Genomic DNA, 18,827 nt, shown 5'->3' on the forward strand with positions numbered 1-18,827 from the left:
TTCTTGCTGCTTTATTCATCACAGCCAAAAACTAGAAGCAATCCATATGTCCTTCAATGGGTAAATGGGCAAAAAAAAAAAAAAAGATCCTACCCATACCGTACACTAGCAACCATCATTAGAAATGAATGAAGCACTTATGTACTTAATGACCCGGATAAATCTACAGAAAATTATTCTGAGTGAAAGAAGCCAATCCAAAAAGGTTACATATTGTATGTTTCCATTTACACAACATTCTTTAACTGACAAAAATTATAAAACTAGGGATTACAGATGGGAGGGGAGAATGGCAACAGAGGAAGGAAGTGGTTGTGGCTCTAAAAGGGCAACATGAGGGAATCCTTGTGCTAATGAAATCATTCTGTACCTTGACTGTATCGATGGCAACATCCTGGCTGTTGATAATGTACTCTAGTTCGATAAGATGTTACCAGTGCTGGGTAAAGGGTACACGGGATCTCTCTGTATTATCTTTATAACTGAATGTGAATATATAATTATCTCAAAATAAGAGTTTTAATTTAATAAAAAAGATGCTTAAAAACAACTCTACAAAACAACTATATAAAATATCTAATGGAGATCTGCATGTTTAACTTTAGAGGACGTATTACTATGTAGAATTTAAATATTTCTGAAATAGATTTCCTGAACATATTAATCCAATCAAAAGTAGATGTTCAACAAGCACTGCTAAAATAATAATAAAATAAAAGTTGAAAAAAATGTTTAAAAACCAGAATACTATGCCAGTGAGAATAGCTGAGCATTTACTTTTGTATCCTTTTTTCTATGACTGGCCTCACTGCGCTGATCCAGTCATCTTGATTGCATGCACCTAGAAAGAAACATCAAAGCAATTAAATCAAATAAAATCAACATTAAAATTATTTCAAAAGTTAGTCTCAAATATCGTTTTATAAACATTTTGGGAAATTCAGGATGGTAAAAATCCTTTCAGCATAACAATGTTAAGCTTCAATTCTTAGTTTCGGAGTAAAGGTAAGGCAAAAAGCATTAGTGTAATTTGCATTACCACATTATTGTGTCACTTAGTAGGTATTGAACAAATGTCTGGGAAAGTAACTAATTAGGGAGTGATCCCATTACAATCCACAACTTTGTGAAATAAGAATAACTACCATTTTACAGTAATAAAACTGAGGGGTAAGAAAAATCAGCGCAAGTCAGTAGCAAATAAGGATTCAATCCTTACCCGTCTGACTCCCTACAATCATAACTATAAAATAAAAAACTAAAACTACATATAATGCAAAACCAATTTTACCCAGTTGTTTTAATCCTCTTTTTCACCATAATTTTTAACATAGCCACCAGCTGTATAGCAAAACTGGCTGTTCTACTTTATCTTTTACGTCCTTTGTGTTTGATGGTTCTAACGAATATAGAATAAGTGACCAGATAGAAGCCAACAGAGAAAATGCAGAGATCAGCTCAACCATCAAACTACAAAAAACTTCAAGAGAATTTAAAGAACATTCTATTAATTTTTTGTGACATAGAAAAATAAATATTTTTAAACATAGAGGTAACACGTAAATCTGCATTAGACAAATTATTGGTTCTATGCAGGGGACATGGTCAAAAAGTACAAACAAAATGAACCAATGTTCATTTTTTAATCTAAAAAAAACTATAAAGTTTTATGAACAGCAGATAACATTAGGTTCAATAAAAACAGGTTTCGTTGGACTTAAAAATGAACCTAATTTTTGAAAAAAGGAAACTTAATGAGGTAAAAATAAGGAGTTAAAATTCTTTGTGGGTCTATGATTTTAGTACTATATCAGAACCACCAATTATATCCTCAACCTTGCTAACCATTTATCATTTTTGCTTAAGGTTAGAGATGGGTGGGATTGGGACAAATCTACCCTTTGGCCCAAAGGACAGCATATTAATCCACTATTTAAACAGAAACCTCAAAGAAAAACACTTCTTGGAGATTGTTAAACACTGAATTAAAGTGATTCTGAATGATCCAATTCTAAGTGAAAATATTTTAATGCAAGATGGCTACCCCTTATCAGTAGGTTAAAAATGACAAGAATAACTTACATTCACTATAAAAATCAGCTTTTTAAAGTTAACTGGAAAATAAAAATAAATAAATTATGTAATCTATGGGTTAAAGAAATTTTCTTAGAAGAAAATTAAAGATCCCAGTTGAACCATAGTAGTTAACATGTCCTTCCTATGTTATTTGACCTCATAAAGTAATGAAAAGCTTAAGACTTTTCATGACATTATACCTCATAGTCACCTTCCCCTTCAAAAACCTAAGCAGCATTGTGGCAAAAACAAAGGAGAATACCCAATCTTTTTTCCTTGTCAAAAGTGAAATAGCAGGAACAGGAACCAGATTACCTAAATCAATCGGTCCTTCTCTTAATCCATCTAATTCATACAATCTTCCATTTACAGGAACATAACTGACAAAGTGAAAAGCATCTTCTTCTTTTGCTGATGTCTTTGCATCAAATTCAAACATTTGCTGTCTACAGTGAAGAAAAAAAAATAGTGAGAGACAAACAAGCAAAACAGAAAGTGTTTATTTAACAAAAAGTCTCTTTACCTGGCAAAACTGTTGTGTACTTGTCGAATCACATCTGAATTGCTCAGTGCCAAACCTTTCATCTAAAATAATTGTTAAAGTAGCCTATTAAAAAGAGAACTATCACAAATAGGGCATTTTAGGAATAATAAGATTATACTCACAGCTGCATCAAAACTTTGTGAAAATTCCTTAAACTCTGATAATGTCTCTCCCAAATGGACATCTTGATGGGTACAGTTCAATAACACACTTACTATGGCTTGGGTAGCACAAGCATTGTTAATTACCTATAAAACATAAAAGCAAAAATATTATCAATTTATTTTTTTAAAAAAGCAGCTTTTAACTGATGACAATGCCCTCCAAAATATGAATAATGTTAACAGTTTTCAAAATGTATTTCATATAGTCTTAACATAAACATAATAAACGTGCTTAATTCCATCCTAATGTATTTTCAGGAATTTGCTGCAATTCTGGAGTTGAGGATTCTAGGAAACCAAATAAATTAAATAAACTCATAACATCAGTGAAACCAATCCAGTTAGGGTAATAAGACCAATCTTTCCTGATCTAAACACAGCTGATTAAATCAAGAGAACTTGTCCCCCCTCCTATTCACACTTCTTCCTAAATTCACTTCTGCCTATCCAAATTTAACCCATATTTCGGTATTCAGCACAAGCTCCAACTCACCTAGGTGGCTTTTAGAGAAATTATCCAACAACTGCTATTAGTTTCTACCTTCAAGTTCCTAAAAAGGATATATACTGTCCACACATTTTTTCACCTCAGTCAGATAGTCTTTACACTGCTGTCATCTAGTTGTTAACTATTTATTTAACAAATTATGTGGACCTTACATTTTAGAGTGAAAAAACATTTAGATAGCACTTACTATGTGCCAGTTACTTTTCTAGGCACCTCACATGTATTAATTCTTTTAATTCTCTCAACAACCTATGAAGGAGTAATATTATTATCCCCATTTTACATTCATGGAAGCTAAGGCACAAAGAGGTTAAGTAACTTGCCCCAATGGCACAGAGCTAAGCAACAGGCAGATAGTCTCGTTCTAGAATTTGTGCATTTAGCCACCATGTTAGGCTGGCTCTGTACATATATGTGGTCTAACAAGATTATAACCTACTGTGGACAAGGGCTTCTTCCATATTTCCTATAGCCCCTATATAGTCACACCTCAGATGAGCAGTGTGAATACCAGCAACGTTAATTATAAAGTTGAACTAAATTTGGTGAATGATTTTTAAAAATACAGTTTAGTCCTATTGCTCTATTTTGTTACTACATTATAATTAAATACTATTTTCTAATTAAAGTCTTTCCAAAATGCTAATTCACTTATGATTTTACAATTTAGCAAACTATTTATATCCTGCTGGATTTCAGAAGAAAAATTTTCAATTATCTTCTGTCTTTAATTCTTATATTCCTCTACTTATTGTGTTGCCAGAGGCTTCGGACGTCTTGTGAAATCCACTAGATCTTACATCGTTTGCTGCAGTATATTTGAAAAATTCCTTGATAACACTGCTTTCTCTACTAGGAAACATTCTCTTACACCCAGTTCTCAAATAAATATAATGATACCACCACACTTCTGATAGTCTTCTCTGATAACTATCTTGTACTCAAAACTATCTTATAATTGACAAATTAGAGAAAAGTAATAGGAAGTCTAGAATCCAATTAATATTGCTGATTTCTTTTAATATGTATTTTTCTCTGAATCACAGTTCTTTAGTAAATTTGGAGAAAAAATTTCAATGACTAAAGGAGACTTCATAAAGGTGGTTAACTAAAACTTTGTAACACTCAGTGCCTCCTTATCTTGGACCAAAATTATCTAGGATAAAATTATCTGGGAATGGGTTGGTAGGAGTTAAGTTAGATGAAGTTAAAATTTATACTCATTCACACGTTCTTTCAAATTCACACATTAAGGACACACTATGTATGCAGTGCCAGGCTAGATGCTGAGGCTATGGCAGAGAATACTCTCAAACATTCCTATGACCTAAGGACTTCAAATCTGTAATCCATCACTTTAGAAAACTTTTTTAAAGAATTAGAAAAAAAAAACGCCTTCCAAAGTCATCAAGTTATATACATTAAACATGCAGTTTTTGTATAATCAACTTTAATTTTTTTTAAAAAAAGACAAATATCCTGTCATTACTATTTCTCCTTCAATGTTAATAATGATTCATACTGTCCATGATTTATTACAACTTATTTTGTGTGTGTATGAAGAATAGCAATCATGGTGTGCATGAATATAAAAATACCTTTCCAGGTTTAGAAATGAGTTTAGCACCACCAAGTGGTTATGCTACATATAGCATAGAATTGCCAAAAGAAAAAAGACCTTAGGGGCGCCTGGGTGGCTCAGTCATTAAGCATCTGCCTTCGGCTCAGGTCATGATCCCAGGGTCCTGGGATGGAGCCCTGCATCGGGCTCCCTGCTCCGCGGTAAGCCTGCTTCTCCCTCTCCCACTCCCCCTGCTTGTGTTCCCTATCACTCTGTCTCTCTCTGTCAAATAAATAAATAAAATCTTTAAAAAAAGGAAAAGAAAAAAGACCTTAAAAAGGGTACCTCCATATAGTCATTCAAGTATTTACTAAGCACCTGCAGTGTGCCAGACATTGTGGTGTGTGGGATGCACAGTGAACGAGAGAGTTAGAGAGGTCTTTTATCTCACGAAACTCACATAAAAATCACCTTACAGACATCTATTTGGCAGAACTTTTTTAGTTCATGTCACAAAAATTCACTGTAGCATACATTATTTTGTAGTTCCCAACTTTTTAAATCTTTAATTTATCCTGAGTATTCTATTATATGCTCGGCTTGCAACACATTTTCAAAAAGGGTAGTAGAGTTTAACAGGAAAAGGTGGCTAGAGTAAGAGATCACAGATAGGGCTGGCCCAGGCCCTTAAGAATTTGGTTTGAATTCCTTTGAGAGAATATATTCTTTAGTTCATCCAGGCTCTTCACTCCCTATTTCTTACACACAACCAGATTCATGCATGCATGCATGTTGCCAACCTGATACTGCAGCCATTTGACTTATAACCTCTGGACTAGAGAATAACTTCTTTTCATAGTTTATATTAAAGAATATGGTGGGTGTTCAGAGGAATGCTCCTAAAGCAGTTTAAAGTACTGCATTATAAATTACAGTCAATTTTCACTGAGTTGTAGCTATAAAATAAAGTTTTCATTATTTATTTATACTCAAAGGAAAAAAAGGTTGAGAATGAAACTGTGGGTTCCTAAAGGGAAGGTGACTCTAAAATGGGGCGCCTGGGTGGCTCAGATGGTTAAGCGTCTGCCTTCGGCTCAGGTCATGATCCCAGGGTCCCGGGATCGAGTCCCGCATCGGGCTTCCTGCTAGGCGGGGAGCCTGCTTCTCCCTCTCCCTCTGCCTCTCTCTCTGATTCTCATGAATAAATAAATAAAATATTAAAAAAATAAAATAAAATAAACACAAAACAAAACAAAGTATACAATAAATGCCCTGCCTGTGAAAAATTTAGAAAAAAATCCATACATGAAAGAGATGAATAAAAAACCAAAATGATGAAGGAAGGAATCATCTTTAACTGAAGTATCAGAGGTTTCTCTATGAATGTAAAAAAAAAAAAAATTAAGATTTATTTATTTATTTATATGACAGAGAAAGAGACAGCGAGAGAAGGAATACAAGCAGGGGGAGTGGGAGAGAGAGAAGCAGGCTTCCCGCTGAGCAGGGAGCCCGATGCGGGGCTTGATCCCAGGATCCTGAGATCATGACCTGAGCCGAAGGCAGATGCTCAACGACTGAGCCACCCAGGCGCCCCTATGAATGTAAAATTTTTAACAGAACTTTGAAAGTTTGACAGGACCTAGGGAATAGAGAAGGAAATTCATTCAGGGAAGCGAGAGGGTATGAACAAAGGAACAAATTTGCATGGTATGTTCAAGAGACAATGTGCATACTGGTTTGTATTAGTGTGGTTGTGGTCAGGGTATGGCATCATTTGCTACCTTGAAAATCACTGAGCAATTAGTAGTTTGCCCTAGGAGCAAAAGATTTTTAATAGGGAAATAACATAATAAAAATAGGGTTTTTTATTATGAAAGATTCAGTCTGACAATTTACAGGAAGGATTGAAGATGGCTGAAAACAGAAACAAGATCAGCTGGATTCTACCCTAACGCACATATGAAACAATAAAAGGTGATAGATTAATGGATATATGAAACCTCTATCACACAAATATGCAAGTCAGAATTCTAGGAGTCAGGAATACAACTATAAAAAAAAAAAAGTTGGGCGCCTGGGCAGCTCAGTTGTTTAAGCAAAGGCCGTCGGCTCAGGTCATGATCCTAGAGTCCCAGGATGGAGCCCAGCATTGGGCTCCCTGCTCAGCAGAGAGTCTGCTTCTCCCTCTGCCCCTCCCCTTGCTCATGCTCTCTCTCTCTCTCTCAAATAAATAAATAAAATCTTTAAAAAAAAAAAAGGTTAAAAAGGATAAGGGAATACTAATAACCATATGAAACAATTTTGTAAATTTAAGCTAAAACAGAGAAATTTTTTTAAAATCTTATCAAAACCAAGTCAAGAAATAAGTGGTCTTTTAACTATTAAGTTGAACCAGTAGTTACATATATACTTACAAAGAAAATACCAGGCCCAGAATTGACTGTAAAGGCCCAGAATTGGCTGTACAGGCCAATTCTATCAAAATTTGAAGAAAAAGATCATCTAAATTTTATACAAATTCTTTGGAACAATTAAAAAAAGAGGAAGTTCCAATTCATTCCATGAAGCCAGCAAACCCCTAATACTAAACCTAATCAAAGCCATTATGAGAAAAGAAAATTAAGGCCCATTTCATTCATAAATACAAATGCAAAACACTAAACAAATAATAAATCTGACAGTATATAAACAGAGAATATATCATGATCAACTGGGCTTATACCAGATATGAAGGATGATATAATATTTAGAAAAATCATTAACATGACTGCACTAATCTATTAAAAGAGAGAAAATAAACATGATCATTACAATAAGTACAGAAAAAGCATTTGAAAAATTTTCATAATAAAGACACTCAACTAAATTAGTAACAGAATGCCCTTACTTGAAAAAGAATATTTTAAAAAATAAAAATAAAAACCTGAGTAAACATTATCCAAAACAAGAAAATGGTAAAAGCATTCCCTTTAAAATCATGATGATTTTATTGAAGGTCTTAGCCAATAAGAAAAATAAATTAGAAGCATAAGGATTTGAAAGGAGGAAATAAGACTGTTATCATTTGATATAGTAATTTAGATAGAACCCTCTCAAAAAAAACAACAAATAAATATTAGAGATAATAGAAGAGTTGAGCAAGATAGCTAAATATTAAAACATAAAAGTGAATTGCATTTTTTTACCAGCATCGAACACCTAGAAAATTAATTGAAGAGAAGATAGGATTTATAATTATAACAGAAATATCAAGGAGTTAGGATAAATCTAACAAAAGAGGAAATGACCTCTACAGAGAAAATTATACATGTTAAAGATAATAAAGATCTAAATAGATACATACTATGTTCATGACTTAATATGAAGATATAAATTCTCCCCAAATTGATATATATAGTCAATGCTATTCCAGTCAAAATTCCAACAGAATTTTTCATACAACTTGATGACTCTGAAATTTACATGAAGAGCATGGGGCCAAGAACAGAAGGATATTTCTGAAAAAGAGCAGGGAGGGGAGACATGACCTATTAGATATCAGACCTTATGAAGAAGTGAAAGGAATTAGGACAGTGATATTGGCACAGAGACAGACTAATGGGAATGTAACAGAGTACAGCCCAGAAACACACACACACACAGAACTCTGATCTACAACAGAGGCGTAATGTTAGATAAGTAGGGAAAACAACAGATGTTTAATAAATGAGGCTAGAAAAAAATGATGATCCATATGGAAAAAGATAAAACTGAACTCCTACTTCACTCACCAAAACCCAACTCCCGATGAATTATGGACATAGATGTCAAAAATTAAAATTTAAATACATAGGTAAATATCTTTTACAACTTCAGGTAGATAACAATTTCTTAAATAAGATACAAAAAGCACTGGCTCTAAAATATAAAATTCTATTCATCAAAAGACACCCAGGTAAAACATTAAGGTGCCAACATGGAGCAGCAATATCAAGAATACATAAACAACTCCTACAAATCAAAAAGAAAAGCACGATTCACCCCACAGAAAAATAAAAATAAACAGAAATTTCAGAGAAGAAACACATATGGCTACTTTCAAAATGATTAGTGTCCAGGCAGATGTAAACCAAGACCATAATGAAGTACCATTTTAGGACAAGCAGGCTGGCAAAAATTAAAAAGGCCTGACAATACCACATCAGAGCATGTGGCTACATAGTTACTCAGATATTGCTAATGGGAGTATACTTGGAGCATCTACTTCAGAAAACATTTTGATATACTTATGTATCACATGAAGTAGTCAATTCTACTTCTAGGTATACACCAGGAGAAATCTGCACATATACAATAGCAGACATGTAGAAAAATGTTTATGGCCACACAATTCATAGTAACTCAGATGTAAAACTCAAATGCCAACCTAGGAAAAGTAAGTAAATAAACCCAACATGTTCACGCAGTTGATATTACACAGCATGCAAAATAAAGTAACTACTATGATGAACAACTTATAGAAGAATCTTAATGATATATTAAATCAAAAAGTAAGTCCCCCCAGGAGTCCTGGGATCGAGCCCTGCATCAGGCTCCCTGCCTGGCTGGAGGCCTGCTTCTCCCTCTCCCACTCCCCTTACTTGTATTCCCTCTCTCGCTCTATCAAATAAATAAACAAAATCTTTAAAAAAAAAAAAAAAGTCAGTCCCCCAAAATCACACAGAGGATGTGAGAGATGAAATGAAATGAATCACTTATGTCAAGGGGTTTTAAAATGGAGCCATGAGGGATGCCTGGGTGGCTCAGTTGGCTAAGCATCTGCCTTCAGCTCAGGTCATGATCCCAGGGTCCTGAGATTGAGTCCTGCATCAGGCTCCTTGTTTTATTAAATAAATAAAATAAAATAAAATAAAATGGAGCCAGGAGGCCAATAAGGAAATGGGCTTTATGCACATCCTCACAGGATAAAACCACGAACTTTGAATTGGGCGAAAGGGAATAAATTCCAAGGCCTCTGCCCATACACCTGCAACTTGCTACAGTAAGACTTTGCTTAGTGAAAGCCTTAGCAACCAATTATATTCAGTCAAGATTAGTTTTCTGTGAGCCAACACCAATACAAATTCTTTGTAAACAACGCATACAAACATTCTTTTTGTCTTTTAAAACCCTTGATTTTCGGGGCACCTGGGTGGCTCGGTTGTTAAGCGTCTGCCTTCGGCTCAGGTCATGATCCCAGGGTCCTGGGATCGAGCCCCGTGTCGGGCTCCCTGCTCCGAGGGAAGCCTGCTTCTCCCTCTCCCACTCCCCCTACTTGTATTCCCTCTCTCGCTCTGTCTCTCTGTGTCAAATAAATAAATAAAATCTTTATAAATAAAGAAAGAAAGAAAGGAAGAAAAATAACCCCCTTGATTTTCATTCCCTAGGGAACACAATTTGGATTGCTACCCAAATCTCTGCTCCCCGACTGCAATTTTGAGACCCCAAATAAATGCTTTTGTTTTATTTCAGCACTGCCTCTTTTCTCAATTGATAAGCATAATACTTTTTATCTAGCCAAAATTTTATATACACACACCCTTTTTAGGATTACAAAAAATACATAAAAGAGAAAGCAAGGGGGTTGCTGGCTGACTCTTGGTTTTGGCTCAGGTCATGATCTCGCAACAAGCCCCAAGTCTGGCTCTGTGCTCAGTGCTGAGTCCACTTCAGATTCTCTCTCCCTTTCTCTCCTGCTCAAACTCTCTTTCTCTCAAATAAATAAATTCGTTAAAAAAAAAAAAAAAGGCAAGGAAATAATATACCAAATTCAACAGGAAGATTACAAGCAATGGAGGGAGGGAGAATGAGAGTTATGTTGAACAGTGGGTGAGAGAGAAGGACATAATAGATGAAGTTTACTTGGGTGGTGAGTTCTTAGGTGCTTAACGTATTACTTAAAATTATGAAATAAACAAATAAATAGGAGTCATGAGTGTGTGTCATCAATCAAGGATTATTATAATCCTATTCCATGTACCTGAAGATGGATTTTTTTAAAAAAGGAAAAAAGAAAAACACAGGCATCATCATTGATTGCTATGTCCTCCTCCTCCATCCCCACATCCAATCCATTACACATTAAGGATGCTAACTACTTAATCTACTAAGTATTATTCAAATCTGTTCATACTCATCTCTACCACCAGTCTTTCGTCTACTTTTGCATGTACTTCTGCAAAAGCCTCCTGATAACTAGTCATATTCTATACCACCGTCTCCTCCTCAAATGCATTCTTCACACTATAGCCAAAGGGAATCTCTTCTAAATAAATATCTGATCATGTCATACTTCTTTAAGCACTTCAATAACCTTCTATTACTCTTAGGATACAGACAAAAAGTCTCAATCATGGCCTAAAATACCATACATGATATGACCTCTGTCAGCATATTTGGCAGAAGGCTGATATTCTCTAATAACCATCTTCTCCTTCTTCCATATGAATTAAGTACCCAAATTTTATCTGGGTCCATGACCACCTGGAATGAAGACAACTTTCCCACTCTCCTTTGCTGCTAAGTACAGCAATGTGACTGAGTTCTGGCCAGAGAGAATTAAGTATGTGACACTGGCAAATTCTAGAAAATGTCCATAAAAGGAGAGAAGTGTGCTGTCATCCCCTTTCTGCTTTCTGGAATGTGGAATTAAGATAGAATGGCTAAAACTCCAACTATCATCTTGGGCCATGAAGTAATCTTTAGAATAGAATCCACACACAAAGGAACAAAACAAAAGAGCCTGTAATCCTGACAATTCTTGGAAGTGAAAGAGAAAAACTTCTATTTCTTATAAACCATTGTGTCTCTACACCTAACTGTACCTAATTCTGATTAACATGCTGCCTGTTCAGCCTCACATCTCATGCCATCTGCCCCTTGCTCTCTATATGTCAGTTACACTGGCCTTCTTTTAGTACATTTTACTAGTCTTACTCCCTTTTGCTATATAAAGCTGTTACTAATCTGGGATGATCTTCAACCTCTTTCCCCCATTTAATACCTACTTAACCTTTAGACTTCAGCTGAACTGTCACTTACTCAGAGCTCTCTCAGATCTCCCTAAAGGGGTCAAGTCCCATTTATATATATATAATAAACAACTTAATCTTGCCCAAAAAGAGGCCTTACCTTTACCCTTGGCTTCTGGGACGTAAACTCTAAGCTCTTGAAAAGCCAGGCCTCATAAGAGCATCTTTGTTTACTTGGGCATATGGTCCACAAAGGTAGTCTAACACTGATTTCGGGTGGAATTTTGGGCCAACAGTATCAGCTCAACCTCCAAGGTAACTGGAGACTCAAGTCAGCCACGTTGGGTGGTCAGCCAGGTCTATGAGACTGAGGCCAAATAAAAACTCTGGATGCCAAGAATTGGTTGAGATTCCCTGGATGACAATACTCTGCATATACTGTCACATACGGTTACCAGGAAAGTTAGTGCCATCTGTGACTCTACTGGGAGAAGACAACTGGAAGCTCTCAGCAAGGAAATTTCCCAGACTCTGCCCCATCCATCTCTTCCCTTGGCTGAATTTAATCTGGATCTTTCACTGTATTAAACCATAACTGTAACTATATCAGCTTTCAATAAGGTCTATGAGGTTTTTCTAGCAAATTACAGAAACTGAGGGTGGTCTTGGGGACCCCCCAAATTTGTAATTGTCAGAAGTGAGGGTGGCTTAGGGACCCTGAATTCTGTAGTTGGTGTTCGAGTGAGGGTGGTCTCAGATTGTTTTCAAACTTCGCAGTATAATATGGTTGTCATTTCACTCTACACAGTCCTTATCACCACCATAATTTTGCATTTCACTGATTAAAACCAATCTCTTCAACTAAACTCTAAGCACCTTGTGGGAAGGGATTACGACTGTTCATCATTCTTCAAGCACCTAGCAGAGTATCTGGCACATTGTAGGCGATCGTCCTTTCCTGGAAGGGTGAATAGATAGACAAACCCAGTACAGTCTTAGCAAGTAAACCAGTGAAAAATGATAACAAGACAATGATGTTTTGCAGAGAAGTATTACCAAAATGTCATTTCTTACACACAAATTATAATTACCAGATTCTTTTCTCAATATTTTATTAATCAGTGATCCATGTACATGCACTTCTACAATTAGAGTGTATGACCAGCTTAAGACAGTTTTACTATTACCTCTCTAAATTGATGCAATCCCATCCATAAAGACCAAAAATACATACTTAGTTAATATTTATGAACTTATCATAAATAAATTTTAATTACAATTTCTGAAAATAGGAGACTCCTGGATAAAATTATTAGTTCTTGAAGCCTAGAGTTAAGGATTATATATTTACGTAATACAAATTTTCTGGCATAGGCTCACAGGAGGCAAACACTAAAGAGACTAGAAGATATTATTGGGGAATTACTGATCTGTCAGTTCAATAAGCACTGTTGAGATAATACAGTACAAAAAACACCCAGTATTATTGGAAAATCACTAATCCTAGACATTAATAAACATGGCAGGAATACTATAATACAAATAAAACATTAAATTATAGTTAAGACAGAAATACAGACTAAAAAAATACCACAAATTCACACCCTAGAAAAATATCACAAATTCAAACCCTAGTACCACTTTTCTTTAGAGTACTTTCTTTTACCTTAAAAATACTTAGACCTCTATAAATCATTAATGCCGTAGTGTTAGTGAATACTAGTGTTAACTGTAATATTCTTAGAGATGAAGAGCTCAGTCTACATTTATTGGATATCTACTATGTGCCAAGGACTGTACATAGAAACAAAACCCCAGACTCCCAGGTTCACAACTTAGTGTGGAAGAAATTAAATGCACACATACACACAGAAAAAATCCGGAAGAATATAAATCATTTTCAGGAGTTATCTCTGAAGCAGGGATTATAAGGGACTTTTATTTCCTACATCATATAGTTACAATGCTTAAATTTTGTAAATTGAATATATATATTCATATAACTTAAAATATAAAACCTTTCTTTAAAAGGGGAAAAAACACCTGAAGGGCTTTTAAAATTACCTGTCTCCTACTTTTTCTCTACTATCAAGATCTTGAAAATCACAAACTGTGGGTTTGAAATTATAATTATTGTTGTACAATAATACATCAGTACAAGTAATATAATATATAAATTATATATAAATATATAAATTATTTGTGTTAGCAAAATAACTAGAAACTCAAAATGTTGATCATTAAGAGAGTAGTTAAATAAATTATAGGACATTTACACCAAGAATACTTTTAAAAGAGGCAATGTTGTCATGTGGTCAAGAGCATAAACTTCAGAGCTACAGTGCCTGAGCCTGTAGCCCAGCACTGCCAACAACTAGCTGCATAACCTGGGCAAGTCTCACAAGCTCTCTGGGATTCAGTTTCCACATCTGTGAAATAATAAGGAATCTATAAAACCACATAGCGTTGCTGTATCAGCTACTATAAATAAATTAATACATAAAAAATAATACATATGGAAGTACCTAATAAGCCTTCAGAAAATGTTAGCTAATACTATTATGTGCATGGAAATGGAACAGAGTCAAACTTTTATCATTAAGTGAAAAAAGATGCAAAATATTTTGCATAACAACCCAGTTTTAGTAAGAAAATTATAATGAGAATGTGTTAGCATATAAAAAGACAATGTGGGAGGTAATATGACATGTGGAATCACAAACCTGGGTTTTAGACCTGTGTTTAAATTCTGTGTGACCTCTGTAAAATAAGTTAATTTTTCCAGGTCTCAATTTCTTCATCTGTGACATTAGGATCATAACCTTACAGAGCTGTTGCAGGATTAAATATTTCTAAAGCACAATATCTGATACAAAATAAGAATGGTAAATGTTGGCTACTGTTGGTATTGTTTTCATTATTGTTGAAATTAAGAAGAGACATGCCTGTCTTATTCACCATTATACCCCTAGTACCTAAAACAATGCCTAGCACAAAGTGGATGCTCAATAATTACTTGTTAATTAAATGAATGAATCAAACCATTCAAAGTGGTTAGTAGAGATGGGTGTGGGATTACAAAGATACTTTTATCACTATTTCTGTACTTTAAGTTCTGCTATCAGAAAAAAATACACAATAAATGTTCTCTAAACCCTTAAAGTGAAAAGAAGAAGTGCTAATTTCTCTAAAAAAACACTCAATTTTAAAAAGTTGGGGGAAAATGGAAAGAAGTAGTAAGAGAAAAAGGAAAACAAGTTACTAAGTTGAATAGCAAAGGCTTGATCCAAAGGGCAGTAATGAGAATTAGCAGTTTTATTTTCAACCTTTCTTTTTTTTTTTTTTTTAAAGATTTTATTTATTTATTTGACAGAGAGACACAGCGAGAGAGGGAACACAAGCAGGGGGAGTGGGAGAGGGAGAAGCAGGCTTCCCTCGGAGCAGGGAGCCCGATGCGGGGCTCAATCCCAGGACCCCGGGATCATGACCTGAGCCGAAGGCAGATGCTTAACAACTAAACCACCCAGGCGCCCCTATTTTCAACCTTTCTAAAGGTTAAATAGATTATCCTAAGCAATTTTTTGAGTCTCAGAAATAAGTGCAATTTTCAAACAAATGCCATCATATTTAGCTTAGATTTTAAACATTAATCAAACCTCTTTTATCATTCTCTTTTTCAGCTTTTCCAAACAACAGACCAAATGTATGGAGGCATCTAATAATATTCAACACTTCACTGTATATACTAGAATAGCAGTTCTTAAGTGTGGTCCATGGACCCCTGGGAATTCCTAAGACGCTTCTCAAGGGGTTCATGAGCTCAAAAATTGTTTCCTTAATAATTCAAAGACAGTTTTGCCTTCTTCCCTGCTTTCACATTTGCACTGATAGTATAATAGCAATGGTAGATAATACTGCTGGTATTTTAGCACCAATCTGGGCAGTGGCATTAAACTGATTGACACAGATAGTTTAAAAAAAAAAAAAAAGCCAGGTTTACTGAAGACTGTCTTTAATGAAGCAGTAAAAGTTATTTTTATTAAAATCTGACTTTGAAGTACAAGTCTTTAATATTCTATCAAATGAAATAGGTAGCACAAATAAAGAACTGCTGCTGCAGAACAAAATATGCTAGTCATTTCAAGGAAAGGCAGTAGGACGATTGAGTTGTGAGCTAGGTTGGCTGCTTTAATCTTGGAACATCTTTTTCACTTGAAAACACAAATGGCAGACAAATACAGTTGTCCAAACAGGGTATGTGGCAGATATTTTTCTTTGAATTGAGTGAAATGAAACTGTTACTTCAAAGAAAATACCTGACAGTATTTGTTTTTTTGATAAAATTTGAACTTTCAAGTGAAAATCAGAATTTGGTAAGACTAAGATCCTCCACTGTTAGTTTAAAAGTGTCATGATACTTAACCCACTGTGAGTTTAAAAGTTTCATGATACTTAATGACTTTTCTGATGATACACATGTGACTTGTTGATAATGTATGTAATCAAATGTGTCAACATTTAGAAGACCTGTATAAGTCAGTGAACTTTCAAAATGACCAATGCACCATATTATCAAACGCTGCATGAGTAAAAGATCCATTTGCAGAACAACCTAAACCAAAGAATTTTAATACAATAAAGAATAAAGTTCTTTGATATGGTTTCAGATTTCACACTGCAACTAATCTTTATGAAAGCAACATTTTTGGAGTTTTGATATCAAAGAATATCCATAATTCTCTGATATAAAAAGATATTAAAATACTCCTCCCTTTCCAACTACACATATGTGTGAAACTGAATTTTCTTCATATACTTCAACCAAAAAAAAAACAAAACAAAAATACTGCAACAGACTGAATAAAGAAGCAGATAGGAGAATCCAGCTGTGTGCTATAAAGCCAGATATTAGATCTGCAAAAATGTAAAACAATGTAAAACATAAATGTAAAGTTTCTTGCTATTTTTTTGTCTTGGTAAGTGTGATTGTATTTCACTAAAAAATGTGTTATTTATGTTAACATGTAATGCATTTATTGTTTTTTAAAATCAATTAATATTCTCAAAATGTCTCAATCTTAATGTCTAATATAATAAATATTGATAAATATAATCCATATAAACAGAGAAGCTCTTTGGAGATCTCAATAATTTTTGAGAATGTAAAGGGGTCCTAAGACAAAAAAGCTTGTGGACTGCTACACCAAAAACACAAAAGTGAAATAGAGTTCTGTTTATAGAAAGGATTGCTCTCAAGACTTCAGAGTATCCAAGGACCATACCTGCTTGGCAAAAAATATTGTGTCAAGTCTGGAGTCCTGAACTACAGAGCCTGCTGGTTCTTCTCCTGGCTGCCACTTGAAAAGAAAAATTAACCCATGAACTGGCCTACAAAATAAAATACAAATTAGTGACACCAAATCCTGCTTCTTTGTGAACACGCTGTCAATACATTACATTTTAGCAGCTACTTAACAAATACATTGCAAACAAAGTAAGTTTGAGAAAACTTTTTAAGATTTCTATTGCTATTCACGGTCACTAGAATGTTGCCTCTGACATGGCTAATAAACCTTAAAATTACATTAGATAAAATAATTATAATGAAAGGTTTATTGTCAAATCTGGATTATTCACTTCCGCCTTGTATCACTTCACTTAAAAACTAAAAATAAGAACATAGCATAACTAAAAGAAGCTGTTAACCCTAGACTGAATTCTAATCTATATGAATAAAGTCCATGTAGGATGTTTATAGATAAATGGCTTATAGCATATATATTACAAAATATATTAAGTCACCTTTATATAATTGTTGGATTCATGAAAAATTGTCAAACTGCAGTATGAATGAATGCTATCATCTTATACATAATTAAGTCATCCACTTTCCTAAAGGAACTCTTGTTGCCCATGAAACATTAAATCACCACTTTAGGATTCTCTCCAGTCTTTTATAACTGTCTTCCATGCAACAAAACCCTTTCCTATGCTTTGAAGACAGTTCAAATGATGCATTTTTAATTAACCTTTCCTGATTACTCAGCCAGAGTTAATCCCTTATTTCATCTCAAGTCATTGCTCTTTCTGTGGGGAAGGGGAAAGTTGGGGGAAGCAAATGATCTCTTTACTATTAAAAACAGTAGCTATATCCCTAGAGTCCCCATTTCCCCTTTAGAAGCCTACTCCTTGTCACATTCCAAGAAACCAAGAATTCTCCCTCCAATGAAAATTCCTCTAGCCCTCTATTTACAATACAGGGTCAATGCTTGGGGGCATGGAGATTGAGGGTAAGGGGAGTCTCAGAGAGGTGATTCTAGTCAGAAGGATGGGGGAAAAGGAAGATACTTCCTGGCATCTAAATTTGGAATTTGAACTGTAACCTCCCCAAGAAGCAATGTGATAATATATAGACAAGTTCTGAATTACTATTCATATATGTTATCTACTAAATATGTTTTTGTAGACTAACCTATTACTCACGTTTTTAATGTTAAAATGTGTTCTACGATCTAACCCTATTGATCTATAAGTGAATATTGTAAAAAAATCAATCAACCAATTCTGACATGAAATTACAGAGACTTAGTTTTTAATCCTTTAAAAGTTACTTATATCTGAGTCTCAGGTCTGGGTTATAAAACAGAGTAATAATACCTATCTCATAAGATCAAAGAAAGACTTAAAGGAGATGATGTAATCAGCCCATAGCAATCCAAGTAAAATAAACAGACAACAGTCTGCTTAAAGTACATACATATTATTTTTAACACAACTAAGATCATACTTACTTTAATTTTTCAAAATTCTCAGGCTCTAAACTCCATATTTCTTCTACTTGGGCTCCTCGGCAACCTGAAATAAGAAATTATTTCTTTAGAAAACGAAATAACTCATTTTTTTCCTTCACCATTAAATAAAATACTAACTGAAAGAAATGCACATTTAGGGACAATGAGACAAGACAAATTAAAATGGTAAAACT

At 34.5% G+C, this 18,827-nt stretch overlaps 1 protein-coding gene across 16 annotated transcripts in view; it reads right to left on the reverse strand.

Annotated features, from left to right (window-relative positions):
* Positions 1-18,827, reverse strand: part of UCHL5 (ubiquitin C-terminal hydrolase L5) — an 80,972-nt gene that overhangs the window by 15,569 nt on the left and 46,576 nt on the right. For 15 of the 16 annotated variants that reach the window (XM_064593892.1, XM_064593889.1, XM_064593891.1 and 12 more), the window contains 6 exons: positions 18,634-18,697; positions 17,125-17,230; positions 2,743-2,868; positions 2,600-2,661; positions 2,392-2,522; positions 778-841 (listed from right to left, as the gene is read on the reverse strand). In XM_064593892.1, coding sequence (XP_064449962.1) covers positions 778-841; positions 2,392-2,522; positions 2,600-2,661; positions 2,743-2,868; positions 17,125-17,230; positions 18,634-18,697 — 553 coding nt within the window. Of the gene's footprint in view, positions 1-777; positions 842-2,391; positions 2,523-2,599; positions 2,662-2,742; positions 2,869-8,196; positions 8,324-17,124; positions 17,231-18,633; positions 18,698-18,827 lie in introns of those variants that run through there. The other variant, XM_045876911.3, reaches the window with a different exon arrangement.

This window comes from Mirounga angustirostris, unplaced genomic scaffold (assembly GCF_029215605.1).
Source record: "Mirounga angustirostris isolate CCGP_5_RB_7025 unplaced genomic scaffold, mMirAng1.0.hap1 SCAF_6, whole genome shotgun sequence".
NCBI lineage: Eukaryota > Metazoa > Chordata > Mammalia > Carnivora > Phocidae > Mirounga > Mirounga angustirostris.